This window comes from Polyodon spathula, chromosome 4 (assembly GCF_017654505.1).
Source record: "Polyodon spathula isolate WHYD16114869_AA chromosome 4, ASM1765450v1, whole genome shotgun sequence".
NCBI lineage: Eukaryota > Metazoa > Chordata > Actinopteri > Acipenseriformes > Polyodontidae > Polyodon > Polyodon spathula.
In genome coordinates this window covers 94,470,490-94,488,339 of record NC_054537.1, presented here as the reverse complement: position 1 = coordinate 94,488,339, position 17,850 = coordinate 94,470,490, and the positions used below count along the sequence as shown (strand labels likewise).

At 41.2% G+C, this 17,850-nt stretch overlaps 1 protein-coding gene across 1 annotated transcript in view; it reads left to right on the top strand.

Annotated features, from left to right (window-relative positions):
- Window positions 1–10,527: 10,527 nt before the first annotated feature.
- slc39a4 (solute carrier family 39 member 4) overlaps window positions 10,528–17,850 on the top strand; it is a 21,761-nt gene continuing 14,438 nt past the window's right edge. Inside the window, exons 1-3 of the mRNA XM_041249162.1 lie at window positions 10,528–11,030; window positions 16,528–16,821; window positions 17,521–17,728. Of these exons, the coding sequence (XP_041105096.1) occupies window positions 10,836–11,030; window positions 16,528–16,821; window positions 17,521–17,728 (697 nt within the window). The 5' untranslated portion in view covers window positions 10,528–10,835. The remainder of the gene's footprint in view (window positions 11,031–16,527; window positions 16,822–17,520; window positions 17,729–17,850) is intronic.

The window sequence follows — 17,850 nt, the reverse complement described above, 5'->3', positions numbered from 1 at the left end:
TTTCTCCCAGACATACTGTAACCACAGGTGCATTTGAGGCCCTGAGTAGAAATGTAAGAATTTTATATATTGTTTTAAACATATGTTGGTTCGGACTTGGTAGCTTATTTCAAGACAACTGCTCTTGTAATTTTTTTTTCTGGCTATGATTTTCCTATGATATGTCTTTATTGTGTTTTAATTTTAAATCATCTCAATTAAAAGGTTGTTTTTTGTGTGTGTGTGTGTGTGTGTGTGTGTGTGTTGGATATATCTGTGGATGTCTTTCTTTGTGCAGTTAATCGTAATCATTATCACAGCAGGTCTAATGTTCAAGCACAGTGGCAGCCAATTAGCTACTGCAGCAGTCACCACTCAAATGTGGACAGTGAATATCGACCATTAAAAAGGGGTCAGCTTTTATAAGAGCTACAGCTCCCTCTAGTGTTAAATGGTGGCTTTACTACACAAAGACAGACTTGAAGATACAGTAGAAACTCAGTTTCCAACACCTTGGGAATGCAGGTTGTTTGTAATGCTGAAATGTCAATAACTCTGAAAATAAGTTTTCAATGGTTTTAATAAATGTGTACGTCTGCTATGTACACCCTCAATCTGGAGAATAATACAAAGATACAGCACAGTAATGTAATAATCATATTGTTATGGTTCTAAAGTATTTCGGTAATATACATGGAAAAAGGCTACATTTAAGTTGCATTGAAATTGTAACTGTAACAAAAATACAGACTTAAACGTCCATGAAAACCTGGGTTAACGTAGTGCTTATTTTAGTCATGTAGCTTGCTCAGTCATTCAGCCTCCTTTTGCTTGAAAAAAAAAACTTTGCTTTGTTTAAAACTAAATTGTTCTTAGTATAATTGCCCATACTTACAATCTGCCTCAAGATTGCATACGTCCGTGTAAAAGTGTGGTGTTCGGTTGATCGGTCAGTTAGTATGTGCGCAATATCACTTAGAACACACTAGCAGAAAAAAGAGAACACACCTTACACATACTACAGTTGATAACATACCTGATTTAAACATGTAAAAACGGCTTGCACATTAAAGTGAACCAATGTAGGATTTATTTTATTTTATTTTACTTTTGTTTATAATTTTTTATTGAAAATAACATTTGAAAAATAACATGCACAACAAACAGCGATACCAGGGGTTCATACAACACATTCAAATGATGTTAAAGACATGTTGGGAAAAGAATAATAGGAAGAAATTTAAAACTGAATCACACATTAAACAATAAGGTATTTGGTTAATAAATCATAAGATATACATGCTAATTTAGAATTAACCAATTATATAGATTTTACATAAATTTCAATCTCGTGCATAAGACCTATGACTGAAGGTTTCATTCCTTCTCATTTACATGTGTGAATACAAGACATTGCTAACAAAATAATAAGATTTACAATAAACAAAATACCACTATCACAATTTGCACTGAAATACTGTAACAATCCATGCATTTATGTAACTGTATTTTTGTACTGTAATCCTGTGTCTCCACTGTGTCTTGTGTACTGTAATCCTGTGTCGCCACTATGTCTTGTGTACTGCAATCCTGTGTCTTGTGTACTGCAATCCTGTGTCTCGTGTATTGTAATCCTGTGTCTCCACTGTGTCTTGTGTACTGTAATCCTGCTTCTCCACTGTGTCTTGTGTACTGTAATCCTGCTTCTCCACTGTGTCTTGTGTACTGTAATCCTGCGTCTCCACTGTGTCTTGTGTACTGTAGTCCTGCATCTCCACTGTGTCTCGTGTACTGTAATCCTGCGTCTCCACTGTGTCTCGTGTACTGTAATCCTGTGTCTCCATTGTGTCTCGTGTACTGTAATCCTGCGTCTCCACTGTGTCTCGTGCACTGTAATCCTGTGTCTCCACTGTGTCTCGTGTACTGTAATCCTGAGTCTCCACTGTGTCTCGTGTACTGTAATCCTGCGTCTCCACTGTGTCTTGTGTACTATAATTCCCGTTGTACTGTGTTCCTCCTCCCCTGTGTATTCCCTGTAGTTGCTGGGTAACTGTCTCTGTGTCTATGTGTAATTGTAGCCTGCGCGTGTGGTGCTTGTGGTGCTAATATTTTGGATATATTTATCTAGCTATCCCCTCTGTTTTTGATAACAGAAAATAGTCTAAAGATGGATAAATCTCTCTGTAACCAAAAGTTGAATGCTAATTTAACTTTTTCCAGTCTATTTTTGATATTCAACAATTCTCAGTTTTTGAGTTTTTAGTAGTGGTAATTCCTAGATACTGAATTTCGTTGTTGATTGGAATAGAGTCTATATTGCCTATCTCACATTTCTGAATAGACATAAATTCACATTTTTTTTAAGACACAAACCTGAAGCCTTAGAGAACACATCATCTTATCAAAGACACCTGAGGGTCGTTTTTAAGAGAAATTGCTGTGTCATCTGCAAACTGCCTATTAATAAATATTTGCCCAAAACATTTAGCCCACATATAGCCGGGGAGTTTTAATTAGAATTGCCAATAACTCAGCAGCCACTATGAATAAGAGAGGGGAGATTGGGCAACCTTGTCTTAGTGCTCTTGGAATTTCAAATGGGGAGGTTCCTGAACTCAGGGAAACAGAGCTATTAATATCTGAGTACATGAGTTTTGAAGCTACGTAAGGTTGCCAACTGTCCGGGTTTGACCTTGACCAGACTGTTTGAGTCTGGATGACCTAATGTCGTGTTTTAATTGAAAACCATTGGAAACACCAACCTTCCTTTAATATTTCCTTTGACATAGATTAGTTACTAAATGATTTCCACTATCTTATTAAAAATGTTTAGTACTGATCTGTACATTATATGAACATATCCACGTGCTGTAAACAATCCAATTAAAGGGTTGCAGCCACGTGGCCCTGGTGGCCAAAACAAACAAGCCGGCCAATCAAAAACAGTATCGTCCAGATGTTATGTATGTTATGTTATGCAACCAGAGCATTGAAAGAATGACCCCTACTGGCCAAATAGGCACATTGTATGTGTGAATAAAAGACTAAAAACCCTGCAAGAGGGGTATTGCTGCAAAACGAAGGCTCCCCTTTCAAGTTGAATGACAACCATTAATGAATGGGAAGAGCCTCTCTGACCCATCAATCACTGAGCCATATATATAAAGCTGTCCTATCAGGGCCCTGCTATGAGCGGGAAGTCCCTCCCACCTCCTACTGAAGAGGGACATCCTCACAGTAGCATATTGCCATTTTCTCTCTCACCTCACTAAGACAACACCTTGATTGCCTTGTGATCTCTTTGTGCTGGAAATTGGCTCATTTGTATGTTGTTTTACCTGCACATGACTATTACGAGTGTTTTTGAGATTGCTAGTTGCCTTAGTCTCATTTCGGTAGACTCTGGGCTGGCCTACAGAACAGGAAGGAAAGGGGAATATGTTCTTAAAACAAAAAGGGCACCCACAACATGCCCTTCCTCTTTGTGAAGACTTTTTGGAGCTGGTTCACTCTTCCTGGAACCACCTGGCGTCTGCTCCCTCTAGCTCCAGAACAGCAGAGTCCCTGCTGCACACTGCTGGAACCCAAGAAGCTGGCCTGGACACATTCCCTCCCATCAGAGACACGGTCACTGTGCTGGTGCAAGGGTCCACCTTCACCAGAGAGGATAAAGACCCTACCTGCCCATCCAAGCCATGCAGGATGACCGATGCAATGCTAAAGCATATGCTTCATCGGCGTTGTCGGCGAGAGCAGCGAACGCCATGTCCATCTTGGTGTTCTATCAGTCACAGCTGGTGGCAAGACTTCAGGAGCGGGCAATGGAGACAGACGCGGGGGAGCTTCAGGTGGTGATGGGAGCGATGACTGACCTGATGGGGGAGCTAGTTCAGGCATCAGGAAGGTCTCTGGCAGTGCTGGTGGCTGCTTGCCAACATCTTTGGCTGAACCAAGCCAAGGTGGTGGAGATAGAGAAGGGTGCATTGCTGGATTCCCCTATAACACTGGGGCAGACATTTGGAGCGACTGTTGATGTGAGCCTTGAAAGGTCCCACAAGGCCACGGAGGTCGATTCAAAGTTTTCTTGCCTTCCTGCCTATTGCCAGCGCCCTAGGTGGCCTTCTCAGCCAGCCTTCTCCGGCTGGAGACCGAGGCCAGGGCCTAAAAAAGATGTGCCCCCTCCCAAGCCCAAGGGAGACCGACCCTGAGGGGCTCCAGCTGCCACCTTCCCTCCTCACAACCGGACTGACCACTGGACACGACCCATGGCAAGGCTGCACCCAGGACTGCTGGATGCTATTGACTATGAGACATGGTTACACTCTACAATTCCGCTTAGGCCCGCCACCCTTCAAGGATGTGCTCCTCACCACCGTCGAACCAGCGTGCGGGATTCTTCTTCAACAGGAGATCACCAATCTTCAACAGAAGCATGATGTGCGCTTGGTAAACCCAAGTGATGCCCTCAGCGGGTTCTACTCCAGGTACTTCAAGAGGGACGATGGTTTCCAGCCTATTCTGGACCTTAGAGTCCTCAATATGTTCCTGTGACGAAGTGCCCGCCCCTGTGTGTATTTTCTGTTATATATTGTGTGTTTAATGTTGGTGTATTGGTACACGGGATATAAACAGGTCTGTGTGACACGAGTGTTTAAAATGTATATTTGTATTTAGGCACGAGGATTGCACAGCACTTCACATGCAAGTAAAATGTAATATGTGAGCACGGGGAATTGTACTTTATTAATTCACGTGCAGTTGTACTGAGACTCCAAATGAATGATTGATTAGCAGTTGGGTCTTAGAACAGCTGCATAAAAACAACATGTTTTCACCCACTCACGGTGGAGTGTTCGGTGAGTGGAGAACGGGAGAGAGAGTAGGAGAGTTTGAATTTCAATTGCTATTGCGTGCTGGTGGGACCAGCACGATACTTGTTTATTTAACTCACCGTGTTTGTTTGTCTGTTTACTTTGGCATAGAGTGCCATGTCCTATTGTTTCTGTTGGTTCAACTGTTTTATTTTACAATAAACCGGCACAAGAAAGCACCACCATCATTTCATTTCATCCGTCCTGTCTGTGTATTTCATTCTTTCCTGGTTCTGACACCGCCCACTTCGGCCGTCTCTGTGACAGTTCCTCAAAAAAAGGTAGTTCAACATCTTGACCACACAGCATATCCTCCAGTCAAGTCCAGCCAGGCGACTGGTTCACATTGATCGACCTGCAAGACGCCTACTTCCATGTCCCGATCTGTCCTGTGCACAGAAAATATAAATGCTTCACCTTTCAAGGCAACGCATAGAATTCTGTTTGGCCTCTCTCTGGCACCCCACACATTTTCCAAGTGCATGGATGCAGCACTGGCTCCACTCAGGCTGCAGGGTATTCGGATCTTGAACTACATGGACGATTGGCTAGTTTTCGCGAGTTCCAAAGTACGTGCCGAGTCGCACAACAGACAGGTCAAAGATCATGTGACAAAGTTAACGATCTCCATACACCAACAGAAAAGCAACTTCGTACCGTCTCAGTCCACAGTGTTCCTGGGGATCAAACTGAACTCTGTGAGCATGCTTGCCTCACTGTCGGAAGACAGGATTCAGAGAGGATGCTCTTCTACAGGTCAGAATGTTTCAAAGTTTGTTGGGGCTGATGGCAGCTGCCTCGAAAATCCTTTCCCTAGGGCAGCTGAGAATGCGTCTGCTTCAAGCATGGGTGAATACGCTCAAGGTGCACCTGGTCCGCGATCGACACCAGCTGGTGCGAGTGTCCAGACAATGTCAGAAGACATTGGAGTGGTGGCTCCGCCCCTGCAATCTGCACTTCAGATCTCCCGTCACAGAAGAGAAGTTGTCACTATGGATGCCTCCAACCTGGGCTGGGGAGCGGTCTGGAATGGGAGGGGAATACGACGTCAGTGGAAGTGACTTTGGCAGCAAGTGCATATAAATGCCTAAGAACTGCAAGCAGTAGCCCTGGCGCTTTCTCATTTTTGCAAGCAGTTAGCGCACAAACACGTGCTAGTCCAGACGGACAACAGGACAGTGGTAGCATACATAAACCACCAAAGCGGCCTGCGCTCACCTGGCCTTCACCATGGTGCACAGACTCCTGTCTTGGACTTACAGAAACTTACGTTCCATCAGGGCAGTTCACTTCCCTGGTGTGGACAACAGAGCAGCAGACCTCCTGTCCAGAGGAACTCCAGACAGCTGGAGTGGAGACTGCACCCTCAGGTGGTGAAACAAATTTGGGAGAGGTTTCGTACTGCACAAGTCAACCTCTTCGCCACAGCCGAGTCCACTCATTGCCCTCTATGGTTCTCTAGGGAGAGAGACGGAGGCCCCCTGGTAGAAGATGCACTAGCTCACTCCTGGCCACAGGGGCTCTTGTATGCATTCCCTCATTTTTCCAAAACTGGTGCATTGCTGGGGGTCACGACTCTGTGACCTGCCCTATTGAGGTAATTGTAACCTTCTTACAACACCTGTTTCATGCTGGAAAATCTGCATCTACTCTGAAGGTCTGCTTGGCAGCAATATCGGTGAGCAACAGTAAAATTAACTCTGTGCCTGCTGGGGCACACTTCCTGGCAGTGCAATTTCTTAAAGGGGCCTGGAGGCTCCGTCCTCCGATGAGAAGCATGGTCCCTAAGTGGGATCTGGAGCTGGTGCTGGGGGTCCTTACTGGTCCCCCATTTGAGCCCATGGCCTCAACAGAGCTGCGCCCTCTTTCCCTTAAAGTGGTGTTTTTAATAGCCACGTAAGTCTGCCAGAAGAGTAAGTGAGCTTCATGCACTGTCTATCGATGACACATGTATGGCTTTCACTGATAATGACTCACAGGTAACATTAAGAACTAATCCAGCCTTTTTGCCAAAGGTGGTCTCTTCATTCCATATTAACCAACCAGTGGTTTTGGAAGCTTTCAGACCTCCCCCGCATGAGTCAGAGGAGGATTGCAGACAGCACACGCTTTGCCCGGTCCGGGCTCTGCGCTGTTATCTGGATAGGACAACGTCCTGGAGACAGTCCAACCAGCTGTTTGTCTGCTTTGGGTCCCGCTCTAGAGGTCAAGTCCTGTCGAAGCAACGTCTAGCGCACCGGGTGTCCGATGCCATACGCTTGGCGTATGAACAGACAGACTCCCCCATGCTGGAGGACATTACGACCCATTCTACCAGGGTCCAAGCAACTTCGTGGGCTCTCTTTCATGGCGCCTTCTTGCATGAGCTTTGCAATGCTGCTACATGGACAGGTAGTCAGACTTTTGTATGTTTTTACCGCCTTGATGTTGCAAACCGAGTGAGGCCTGCCCTTAGGTGTTATGAGGGCTCTGAGGCTATCGCTTTGGGGCTGTACTGTCGGTAATCTGGAGCCAAGACAGCTTTGGTACAGATTCCCATTCGTTAATGGTTGTCATTCCACTTGAAAGGGAACGTTAGGTTATTACCATAACCCTGGTTCCCTGAAAAGAATGACAACCATTACCCTTCCAGGTCGTGTCCCCAGCTGACCTTCGATTTTGGAAATGGCGATATGCTACTGTGAGGACGTCCCTCTTTAGCAGTGGGGTATTCAGTGGGGTATTGGCCAAAACTTTAAATACACAACAATAATCTAACCCTAAACCTTAGGGTCGTGGGGTATGGTCACGTGGTAGGTGTGTGTTGCGGTTCAGTGAAACACTGCGTAAATTACGAGTTGCGCACGCAGCATTACCATGCGTGAGCTACGCTGTGAGAGCCTTCGTTCTGCAGCTAACTCTTAGACGGCGCTCCGGTGATCTCCTTGAGCGCAACTGTAGCGTGTGCGTCTTTAGTGCCGTATATGTACGTTTAACATGTTTCGTTAAACTTGCAATTAAAACAATGTAAATGACATATTTGGTATAGACGAGTATCATATTAAGGGGATTAAAAAAAAAAAAAAAAAAATGTTCTATGAAGCGTCAGTAACCGAAATCTAGATTTTTTTTTGTTCCTATGAAATCAACTTCAGCGAGTGACAGCTAAACAGTTCAGCTAGGACTGTCACTATATGCTGTGAAAAAAGAACACCGCTTAACCATATGTAAGGTACGTGCAGAACGATTTCTGTTCCGTTTTCAAGTAGCCTAATTACAGGTAGGTGAATGCAGTTTGCATTATTGTGCATTTAAATATGTTATAAATGATGATGGCTCCGTGGTTTCACATTGAAATTAATTAAAATAATTAATGTAGCATAATGCATTCTGTTAGCGGAAAAGGTATATTTTAGGTAAGGACTGGGAATCACCAACCCACTTAATTGTATAATTGTATTTCAAAAATATGTACGTGAAATCATGGAACCATCAGTTTATAACATATTTAAATGCACAACCATGAAAACTGCATTCATCTAAAAATCAAATTTTAGGCTTGAAAACTGAACAGAAATCATTACCAAGTGTGATTGCTAGAAATATCAAGAGCACTGTAGTGTGTATATTGCATGATTATTACTCTGGAGATCTGGTGCAAATTATCCAATTTTTTTTTTTTTTAATTGTATCTCAATCCTAAAATTCTAGGTGATGCAAAACTTTTGGCCATAGCTGTAGGTTTTAAGTGGATGATGCTCTTGCTATATCAAATCTATCAGTAATAAATCTGTAATGACGTGTAAAAAGACCCCATTATATATATTATATATATATTATAATCATATATATATATCTATTATATATATATATTATAATATGATATATATATATATTATATATATACCTTACTTACCCCTTAAATTAAAAGCTACCAGCATTTTTTTTGTAAGCTAAACAGGATGGCCTTGAGGCTGTAATGAGCAACACCTTTAGACAGACAAGTTGATCTTCATTACCCTTCCAAAAGATTTGAAGCAGTTAGTTCCTGACTCTGCTGATATGTTCATTTACACTTGACAGCTGAAACGCAGACCCTTTAGTGAAGATGTATATTCGCAATCCCTGCATAGTGCTGTAGCTGGCTTCATTATAAAACATCGCCACTATCCACACCTTCCACACTTGTTTGTCCACTGTCTGTTCACTGCTTATTCAGCTGAGTTCTGGGAATGTGTCTCAATCTCAAAGTCACAGAAACCTGGCTTAAAGCAACAGATTACAGGAACCTTCCTGGGTTATCAAGTTCACCTGTGAAATCCATGCCAACCTGTCATGTGATAAGGGTTAAAGTCAGCCTAAATGCCCATAAAAGCTACAGTAATAACAACTGGCAACTCACTGGTAATTATTTACAGTATCTAATCAGACAGGAATATATCAGATAGGAAGCATCACAATTCTTGAAATCCATGCATTTTTTAATCTTTGACACATTGTGTGGTGATGTCAGAGTTGAAATCCACACGTTTCTGAATCTTTGACACACTGTGTGGTGATGTCAGAGTTGAAATCTACACGTTTCTGAATCTTTGACACATTGTGTGGTGATGTCAGAGTTGAAATCTACACGTTTCTGAATCTTTGACACACTGTGTGGTGATGTCAGAGTTGAAATCCACACGTTTCTGAATCTTTGACACACTGTGGTGATGTCAGAGCCAGAGTTAATAGGTCCAAACCTCATCACAATAGCTGGAGCACACTGGGAATGACATGGAAATCATTCTTGTATAAAGACATCAAGAACTATAACAGTGTGTCAGATCCTTCATTAGCGTTCAAAGAATTGAAGCTTCCAGTGTTAATAAGCTAAATGTTTCCATAACTGCAAGCACTCAATAATACATGATGAAGTCATTCTAGAAGGGGGCTGAGTTGATCGGCCTACAGTATAGACTTAAGTTTCAACTAAGCTTGTATTCAAATATCAAGAAATCCAGAGCTATTGTTTAGATAGGGCTCTGTGTACTGTACCTGCTCTAATAATGTCAGTAACAGCACAGCTGAGTCAGGAGGGGAGGGTTAAAGTTACACAATTAAACACACAAAAATCCTACTGTACTGTATGTAAATATGAAGACAGGAATAGCCTTTTTCAAATGTAAATGCATATTGTGCTTTTTAACAGGCTTTGTTATGGACCATAGGGCCATTAGCACATCTATTACGTCCTGCGATGTTAAGCAAACAGTCCTTTACAATGCTCTCCAGTGCACATGTCTGCTTCCAGGGTTCTTCCTGCAGTTCTGTAAAATGATCTAATAAACCAATCTGTGGCTATCAACACCTTTACATGAAGGGCATACAGTGAAAATGAGTGAATATGAAATCTAGCAAGATACTGTATTCTGATTTGTAGCCCTGCATAGCCTGGCCTCTGTCTGACACATTGCTGATGTTACAGTAATTTAGAAGAGTGGAATAACTGCTTTAAAAATATACCCTACTGTGTAGTAGCATCACCACATTATAAAATCTACAGTGACCCTGCTGGCCACACCTGGGTAGGGCTGTGGACTGTATAGCAGTTAAAAGGGGGAGGGGTGTGTGTTTGTGTGTGTGTGTGTGTGTGTGTGTGTGTGTGTGTGTGTGTGTGTGTGTGTGTGTGTGTGTGTGTGCTATATAGCAAGATGCAGGGTCCTGCTGTGTCACAATCAAAGGGAATGCTGCAGACCTGCATGTTTTTATGGAATGGTGAAGAAGCATAAATCCGTTCTGAACCAATCAAAGAGCTTGGAAAGACTGTAGATTAGATATACTCAATCATGAGCTTTAGGAACAAAATCCATTTCAAAAGTCGCTAGGTCTCTTTTCAGCAGAAACCCCAAAGGAAGACACTTTCCTTTCAAAACGTATCCCTTCATAAAAAAAACTAACAAAACAAAACAAATAATAATAATCTTTCGCTCAGTTTCCCTGTAACAGCGCAGGTCTTCGCTGAGAATGCTGCTGAAAGTGGTTTTACTGTGCCTGGGCTTTGCCTCATGCTGGAGTGCTTTAGCCCCCAGAGAAGAGCTTTTTCAGAAGGTGGTGGCCTGGCTGTCTCCAGGGGAGTCCTTTCTGAGCGACAGTGCTGTGGGCTCTTTTTTAAATATCTTGGAGAAGCGTGTGCACTGTCTCGGTGTGTCGTGTGGAAAGGTAAACTTTGATTTTTTCTCGCTGTTAATTGTCCCTTCTAGAGCTGCAGAGGGGTCGAGGTCCACTTGTCCGTCTGCAACGAAGCACTTATTGCCTAACACTGCGATCTGTCGGGTTCGTGTGCACTCTGAAAAAAAAAAAAAAAGTGTTTGTTTGTGTATGTGTGTTTTCCTTTACTGTATTTAATTTTTTAATTAAATACGTCAATACAGGTAGAGATGTTTTTTTTTTTTTTTTTTTTTTATAGTAACGTTTTTATGTAGCGCTTTCATATGTGCCTGATAGAAAACCACTTAGAAATTGTTATTTTTTTATACTAAATGTCTTTTATGGTTCAATTCATGTTCAATTCATGACTTGCTTTCTTAATCACCTTCAAAAGCCATATATGGCATGAACGTGTCAATTCTGTATTTTTAATGGTTTATTTCAGAAATAAATATCTAACAAGTAAAATAAATATATAAAAAGATATATACATTCATTGAGCAACTTAATGTTGTTTGATTTTGTATTTTCTCAGGCTTTGGAGTTTGTTCTCAAACAAGTTGATCAGACTATATAGTTATATATCTATTGATATAATATATATATATATATATATATATATATATATATATATATATATATATATATATATATATGTATAAGTGTATGTATGTATATTCTGTTATATTATTTAATACCGTACTTTACATTGGGAACCCCTATAAGGTATAAATAGAGTAATTTATGGGTCATGCAATAATATATATCTCACAAGCTCTTGTGGCAATGTCATGGCAAATTTCGCTCCATGGTATCCTGATGGTATACAGAAACGCATGCCTCATTTTTTGAATGAGCTGAGTTGTGCACTCACAATTGAACTCCAGTCACGAAGGAATGTGCTCTTTATTTATTCTGTTTAGCACATTATCATGCACAGTTAATTCAATATTTGTACAGTACATTCAATATTTGGTTAAGATTTTATATAAACCTTTGCATGTTAAGACTAAATAAATAAATAGCATGGTAGAGTTAATAAAAAAAAATAATTTAGTAAGTTTGACTTTTTTTTTCCGTGCATGGTATGTACAGGTTACAGACTGGCTGCATTAAATAAGAGTAAGCAGCTTCAAATGTCATTGTAATAGCTGCTCTACATTCCCCTTGCTATTGCATAGTGTTTGTAATAGCTGCTCTACATTCCCCTTGCTATTGCATAGTGTTTGTAATAGCTGCTCTACATTCCCCTTGCTATTGCATAGTGTTTGTAATAGCTGCTCTACATTCCCCTTGCTATTGCATAGTGTTTGTAATAGCTGCTCTACATTCCCCTTGCTATTGCATAGTGTTTGTAATAGCTGCTCTACATTCCCCTTGCTATTGCATAGTGTTTGTAATAGCTGCTCTACATTCCCCTTGCTATTGCATAGTGTTTGTAATAGCTGCTCTACATTCCCCTTGCTATTGCATAGTGTTTGTAATAGCTGCTCTACATTCCCCTTGCTATTGCATAGTGTTTGTAATAGCTGCTCTACATTCCCCTTGCTATTGCATAGTGTTTGTAATAGCTGCTCTACATTCCCCTTGCTATTGCATAGTGTTTGTAATAGCTGCTCTACATTCCCCTTGCTATTGCATAGTGTTTGTAATAGCTGCTCTACATTCCCCTTGCTATTGCATAGTGTTTGTAATAGCTGCTCTACATTCCCCTTGCTATTGCATAGTGTTTGTAATAGCTGCTCTACATTCCCCTTGCTATTGCATAGTGTTTGTAATAGCTGCTCTACATTCCTCTTGCTATTGCATAGTGTTTGTAATAGCTGTTTTACATTCCCCTTGCTATTGCATAGTGTTTGTAATAGCTGCTCTACATTCCCCTTGCTATTGCATAGTGTTTGTAATAGCTGCTCTACATTCCCCTTGCTATTGCATAGTGTTTGTAATAGCTTTTTTTCATTCCCCTTGCTTTTGCAAAGTGTTTGTTTGGTTCTGGGTTCTGCTGAGTTTCTTAAATTATGTTTGAGCTTGTCTAGAGAATTCTAAGAGGTGGGACAAACAGCTTTCCACACTCCATTCAGATCAAGTGACTTTGTAGCCTTTCGACTCTGTCAGCTGCAGCTATGCTCTGTAATCGCCATATACAGTATGAAGAGTAGCTTGGGCTAGCAGAATTGAAAGGTCACACTATCACCTGATTTGAGTGGCATGAGGAAGTATTGCAAACACCATCAGATAGTGTGTGTGTGTGTGTGGGGGGGGGGGGGTCTGTAAAAAATACATTAAAAAAAGCAATTAAATGACATTTAACCTGCATAGATTGGGTAGTCTGAAATAATTGTCGTTCGTAATGCAGAGCCACTGCAGTGGCAAAGCAATGGATATGTTACCAAGGGGTAGTGGTAGCACTAGGTTCTGTTCTAATGCAGTAGTGAAATATTAGCTAAGGTAAGAATAAGAAACTAAGTCAAGTGGACATTTCGGCTAGTGTCTTCTTTAGTGTGCTAAATAGGAACTGCAGACAGTGTGCTGGTGTTTTTATATCACATAGAAAGTGGTAACCCCTCCCTATGAAACCTGCTCCCACATATTATATTGTACAGCACTAATACAACAACTAACTTTGGACACCCCTGTAGTTCTTTGTTAATGGTTCTGCTTATGTTTATTCAGGGTAATATTCTGGAATAGTCATGATAACCCAGTGGTATTGCTTTTTTTGGGGTGGTTCTGTAACGTTGCATTCAACACTGATTCAGTAATTGGTTTGATAAATACCATACCAGAGGGATCAGTTGTTATCGGGAATAGTAGAAAAACAAGGGTGGTGAAAGTTGACCTTTTCCACTCCTGGCCTTTGTTTCCAACCCTCTTCTGAATTGTTTTATTGAAACAATTAAACCTCCATCCAGACACCGAAGCAGTTCATGATCTCATTTCACCTGTTAACCCTCGGGTGGAATAGCCCTCCAGGACCGAGACTGGACACCCCTGGTGGGAGAGAATGTATTGATTTTGTTTCTCGCTGTATGTCTGTGCTTGGCAGCCTCTTGTACAGAGTGTTGCAATGAGGAAACGTTTGGATATCCTGCTGAATGATTTAGTTCTTATTGTTTGTCCAGAGCAGTTTTGTTTTATATGTACAGTAGTAGATCATTGAACTGTTGGGTTTAGTCGTGGGCGTACGGGTCGGATTGTCTTTGGAACATTCTGTTAGAGAGTTGTTTATTTTGGAACTTGCTGCCTGTCAGCCTCACTGCACAGTAAACATTTTCAACCCCTGTAATACATGTGCCATATACAAATTTTACAATAAAAAGTTATGTACAAAAACTTAAACCAAAGCTTAGTTTGCATGGACAGTGTCAGGTCACTGAGGTGCTGCTCTCATTAGTTTGCATGGACAGTGTAGGTCACTGAGATGCTGCTCTCATTAGTTTGCATGGACAGTGTAGGTCACTGAGTTGCTGCTCTCATTAGTTTGCATGGACAGTGTAGGTCACTGAGATGCTGCTCTCATTAGTTTGCATGGACAGTGTAGGTCACTGAGATGCTGCTCTCATTAGTTTGCATGGACAGTGTAGGTCACTGTGTTGCTGCTCTCATTAGTTTGCATGGACAGTGTAGGTCACTGAGTTGCTGCTCTCATTAGTTTGCATGGACAGTGTAGGTCACTGAGATGCTCCTCTCATTAGTTTGCATGGACAGTGTAGGTCACTGAGTTGCTGCTCTCATTAGTTTGCATGGACAGTGTAGGTCACTGAGTTGCTGCTCTCATTAGTTTGCATGGACAGTGTAGGTCACTGAGTTGCTGCTCTCATTAGTTTGCAAGGACAGTGTCAGGTCACTGAGGTGCTGCTAATGTCCATTTTCTACCAGAAGATGACAATCTCAAGTACTTGTCAAGCCAAGATGTAGTTCTTTAATGAGGAGGGGAGTTCTTTATAAGGAAGGTTGTTTTATGTGGTCTATTTCACATGACAGATGTTCCTACTTTTGTAATTTTACAGTTACAACACCAGCCACCTTGCTTATGGTATATTTTGTCAAAAATGTAATAAAATTAAACACTGTATATATGAGGGACAGCATTATATAAAATAATACGACTCACCTATTAAACATAAGAGAAAAAGACAAATTAACCAATAGATCAACACTTTACAACAAAGAAATATAACATGAATGATCTGCAATTTGTGGTTTTAGAAGAAATAAATTAGATAACGTACAATACAGAAGAATAAATGAAAATGCATGAATAAATAGACTCAATACCATGATGCTTGAAGGTTTAAATACAAAGGAGTAGTAGATTGTTACATGATTAACTACTTAGTAAATAATAGATTTAAATAGAAATATGTGAGTGCAGTTACCATGCCACCAAGAGCCTATATGTACATCCACTGTTTGTTTTCAAAAACACTTTCCCTGGACAAAGGCATGTTAAATATGCCGAAACGTTGGGAAGTTGTCTCTTTTGAGCAAAGTGGCACAGTGAATCATTGCAGCGCTGAGTCCCAGGACTGAATGCCAGAGTTTTTTTTTTTTTTTAGTCCCCCTCAAAAAATGTGTTTGCAACTATATTGCCACATGGGAGGAAGACCTTGAGATTATATGTCTGAGTATGGGCTTGTTGTATCAGGAAGCATTCTTCATTTTATTACACACTGGGAACTTTAAAGGATTCACTTTGTGAAATATGCATGTTCTTTACTCACCTTGTCTTCATTTAGCAATGCCTTTACAAAACCAACATAGACAATTCTGTAGCTTATTTTATTAAAAGGGCAGGAAGATGCAAGTCAGCAGCATGTTATCATGAAGCTGAGATAGAGAGTAGCATCATACCAGTGCAGTCGTGTTTAAAGAGCAGCCTCATAGCTGCAGCGCTGAGCAGGGACGGCGGTCGTGTTTAAAGAGCAGCCTCATAGCTGCAGCGCTGAGCAGGGACGGCGGTCGTGTTTAAAGAGCAGCCTCATAGCTGCAGCGCTGAGCAGGGACGGCGGTCGTGTTTAAAGAGCAGCCTCATAGCTGCAGCGCTGAGCAGGGACGGCGGTCGTGTTTAAAGAGCAGCCTCATAGCTGCAGCGCTGAGCAGGGACGGCGGTCGTGTTTAAAGAGCAGCCTCATAGCTGCAGCGCTGAGCAGGGACGGCGGTCGTGTTTAATTAATTTATACAAAAAACTTTTGGCAACTTCAGCTATCTGTTTCAGAAATTGATATTAACTGCAGTTGTGTAATTAATGTCTGTTTTTACTGTTACTCCTGTTAATAATAATAATAATAATAAAAATAATAATAATAATAATAATAATAATAATATTAATAATAATAATAATAATAATAATAATACATTTCATACCTAGTCAGCCCTTCGGCAATGGAAGTAAATAGATACCATTATTTAGTGAGCATGAGGTCTGATTGGGTTAAACGCACGATCTTTCCGTGTGGTTGTGGATACCTTCGAATTCACCTTGTTCAATGACCCTTTGTTTCCACAGTGTCTTTCTTCCAATGATCTGCTTCATCTTGCAAGAGAGAATTCCAGTGCAGCCAGCGGTTTTCACTCAGAGGACTTCTTCAAGGTTGCTGCTGGTTTAGTTTATTACCTGAATGATCCCTCAGAAGCTTGCGCTGCTATAATGGAAAACCAATGGGCCAGGGGAACAGATCACTTCATTCAAAGCATCAGCGCAAACAGCAGTGTGGGACACAGCTTTGACCTGAGGCCGAGTGAACTGCATGATCTGCTCTATAAAATCCAGAGCCATAACCTAGCAGCGGGCAAAGATCAGGTAGGTAGGGGATCGGCCAGCACTGTTGTGCTGTAACTGCACAATATCTATATATACACATGCAAGACCTTGATCTCTACTGCACTTAAAATAATCAGCTTGGTGTCCCATCAATCAAACAGGTGTTGATTTCGGGTTCATATTTTACAATCAGGGAGGTATTTAACACATTTTTTATAGACCTATTATATGATTTGCAGAACAGTACAGTACAGTATATATTTCTGAGTAAATGAAGCTCCTGTACATACACGTCACACCACTATCCAAGAATCTAGGTCAGGAGCCCTTGTTTCTGATTGGCTGGGTTTTAATGAATGCAATGGGCCTGAAGGAAGTGCAAAGGCAAAGGCAGGTTTTCAGAAAGGAATTAAAATAATTGCTGCTGTATAAAAGAAGCCATAAATTACTCAGATTGATAACTGGACTGCTCCTGACTGCAAATACATTCTTGCTAGTTTTTATACAGTTACAATTGACTTATTCACCCCCAGGAAACTGTATATTTCAAACAGTATTGGAATATACAGTATTATACCCACAGAAAACCTTTAGACTATCCTTGCCTATCTACAGTAACTGTATTAGTGTAATCATCAATGTGCTGTACAGGATTAGTAACTGCATCAGTGTAATCATCAATGTGCTGTACAGGATGTCAGTGCCTGTCTCTCATTACTGTAATGTTTGCATCCCCAGCCCTGTGTGGATGCAGAGCATATCCTTGAAGAAAGCACAGTTTCTCCTGGCAATCAATCTGCAGACAGCCTTCATGTCTTTGGGACTGTCATTTACCACGTTCTCGTGGGGGACTGCATACGTGTTCATGGGCTACCGGAAGCTGAGTTTTTCCTGGATTACATTTTTAATCGCTTTCAGAACGGATCTGGGAACATGACATTGGAAGGTATTTGCACAGGTCATTTCTCTACAAATGTGTGCTGTAACTCTTCACCTGGGAGCAGGTGAATAATAAAATAGGTACAATATTCTGTAACCTTTTCCTTTTCATTTATATTATAAAAAAGG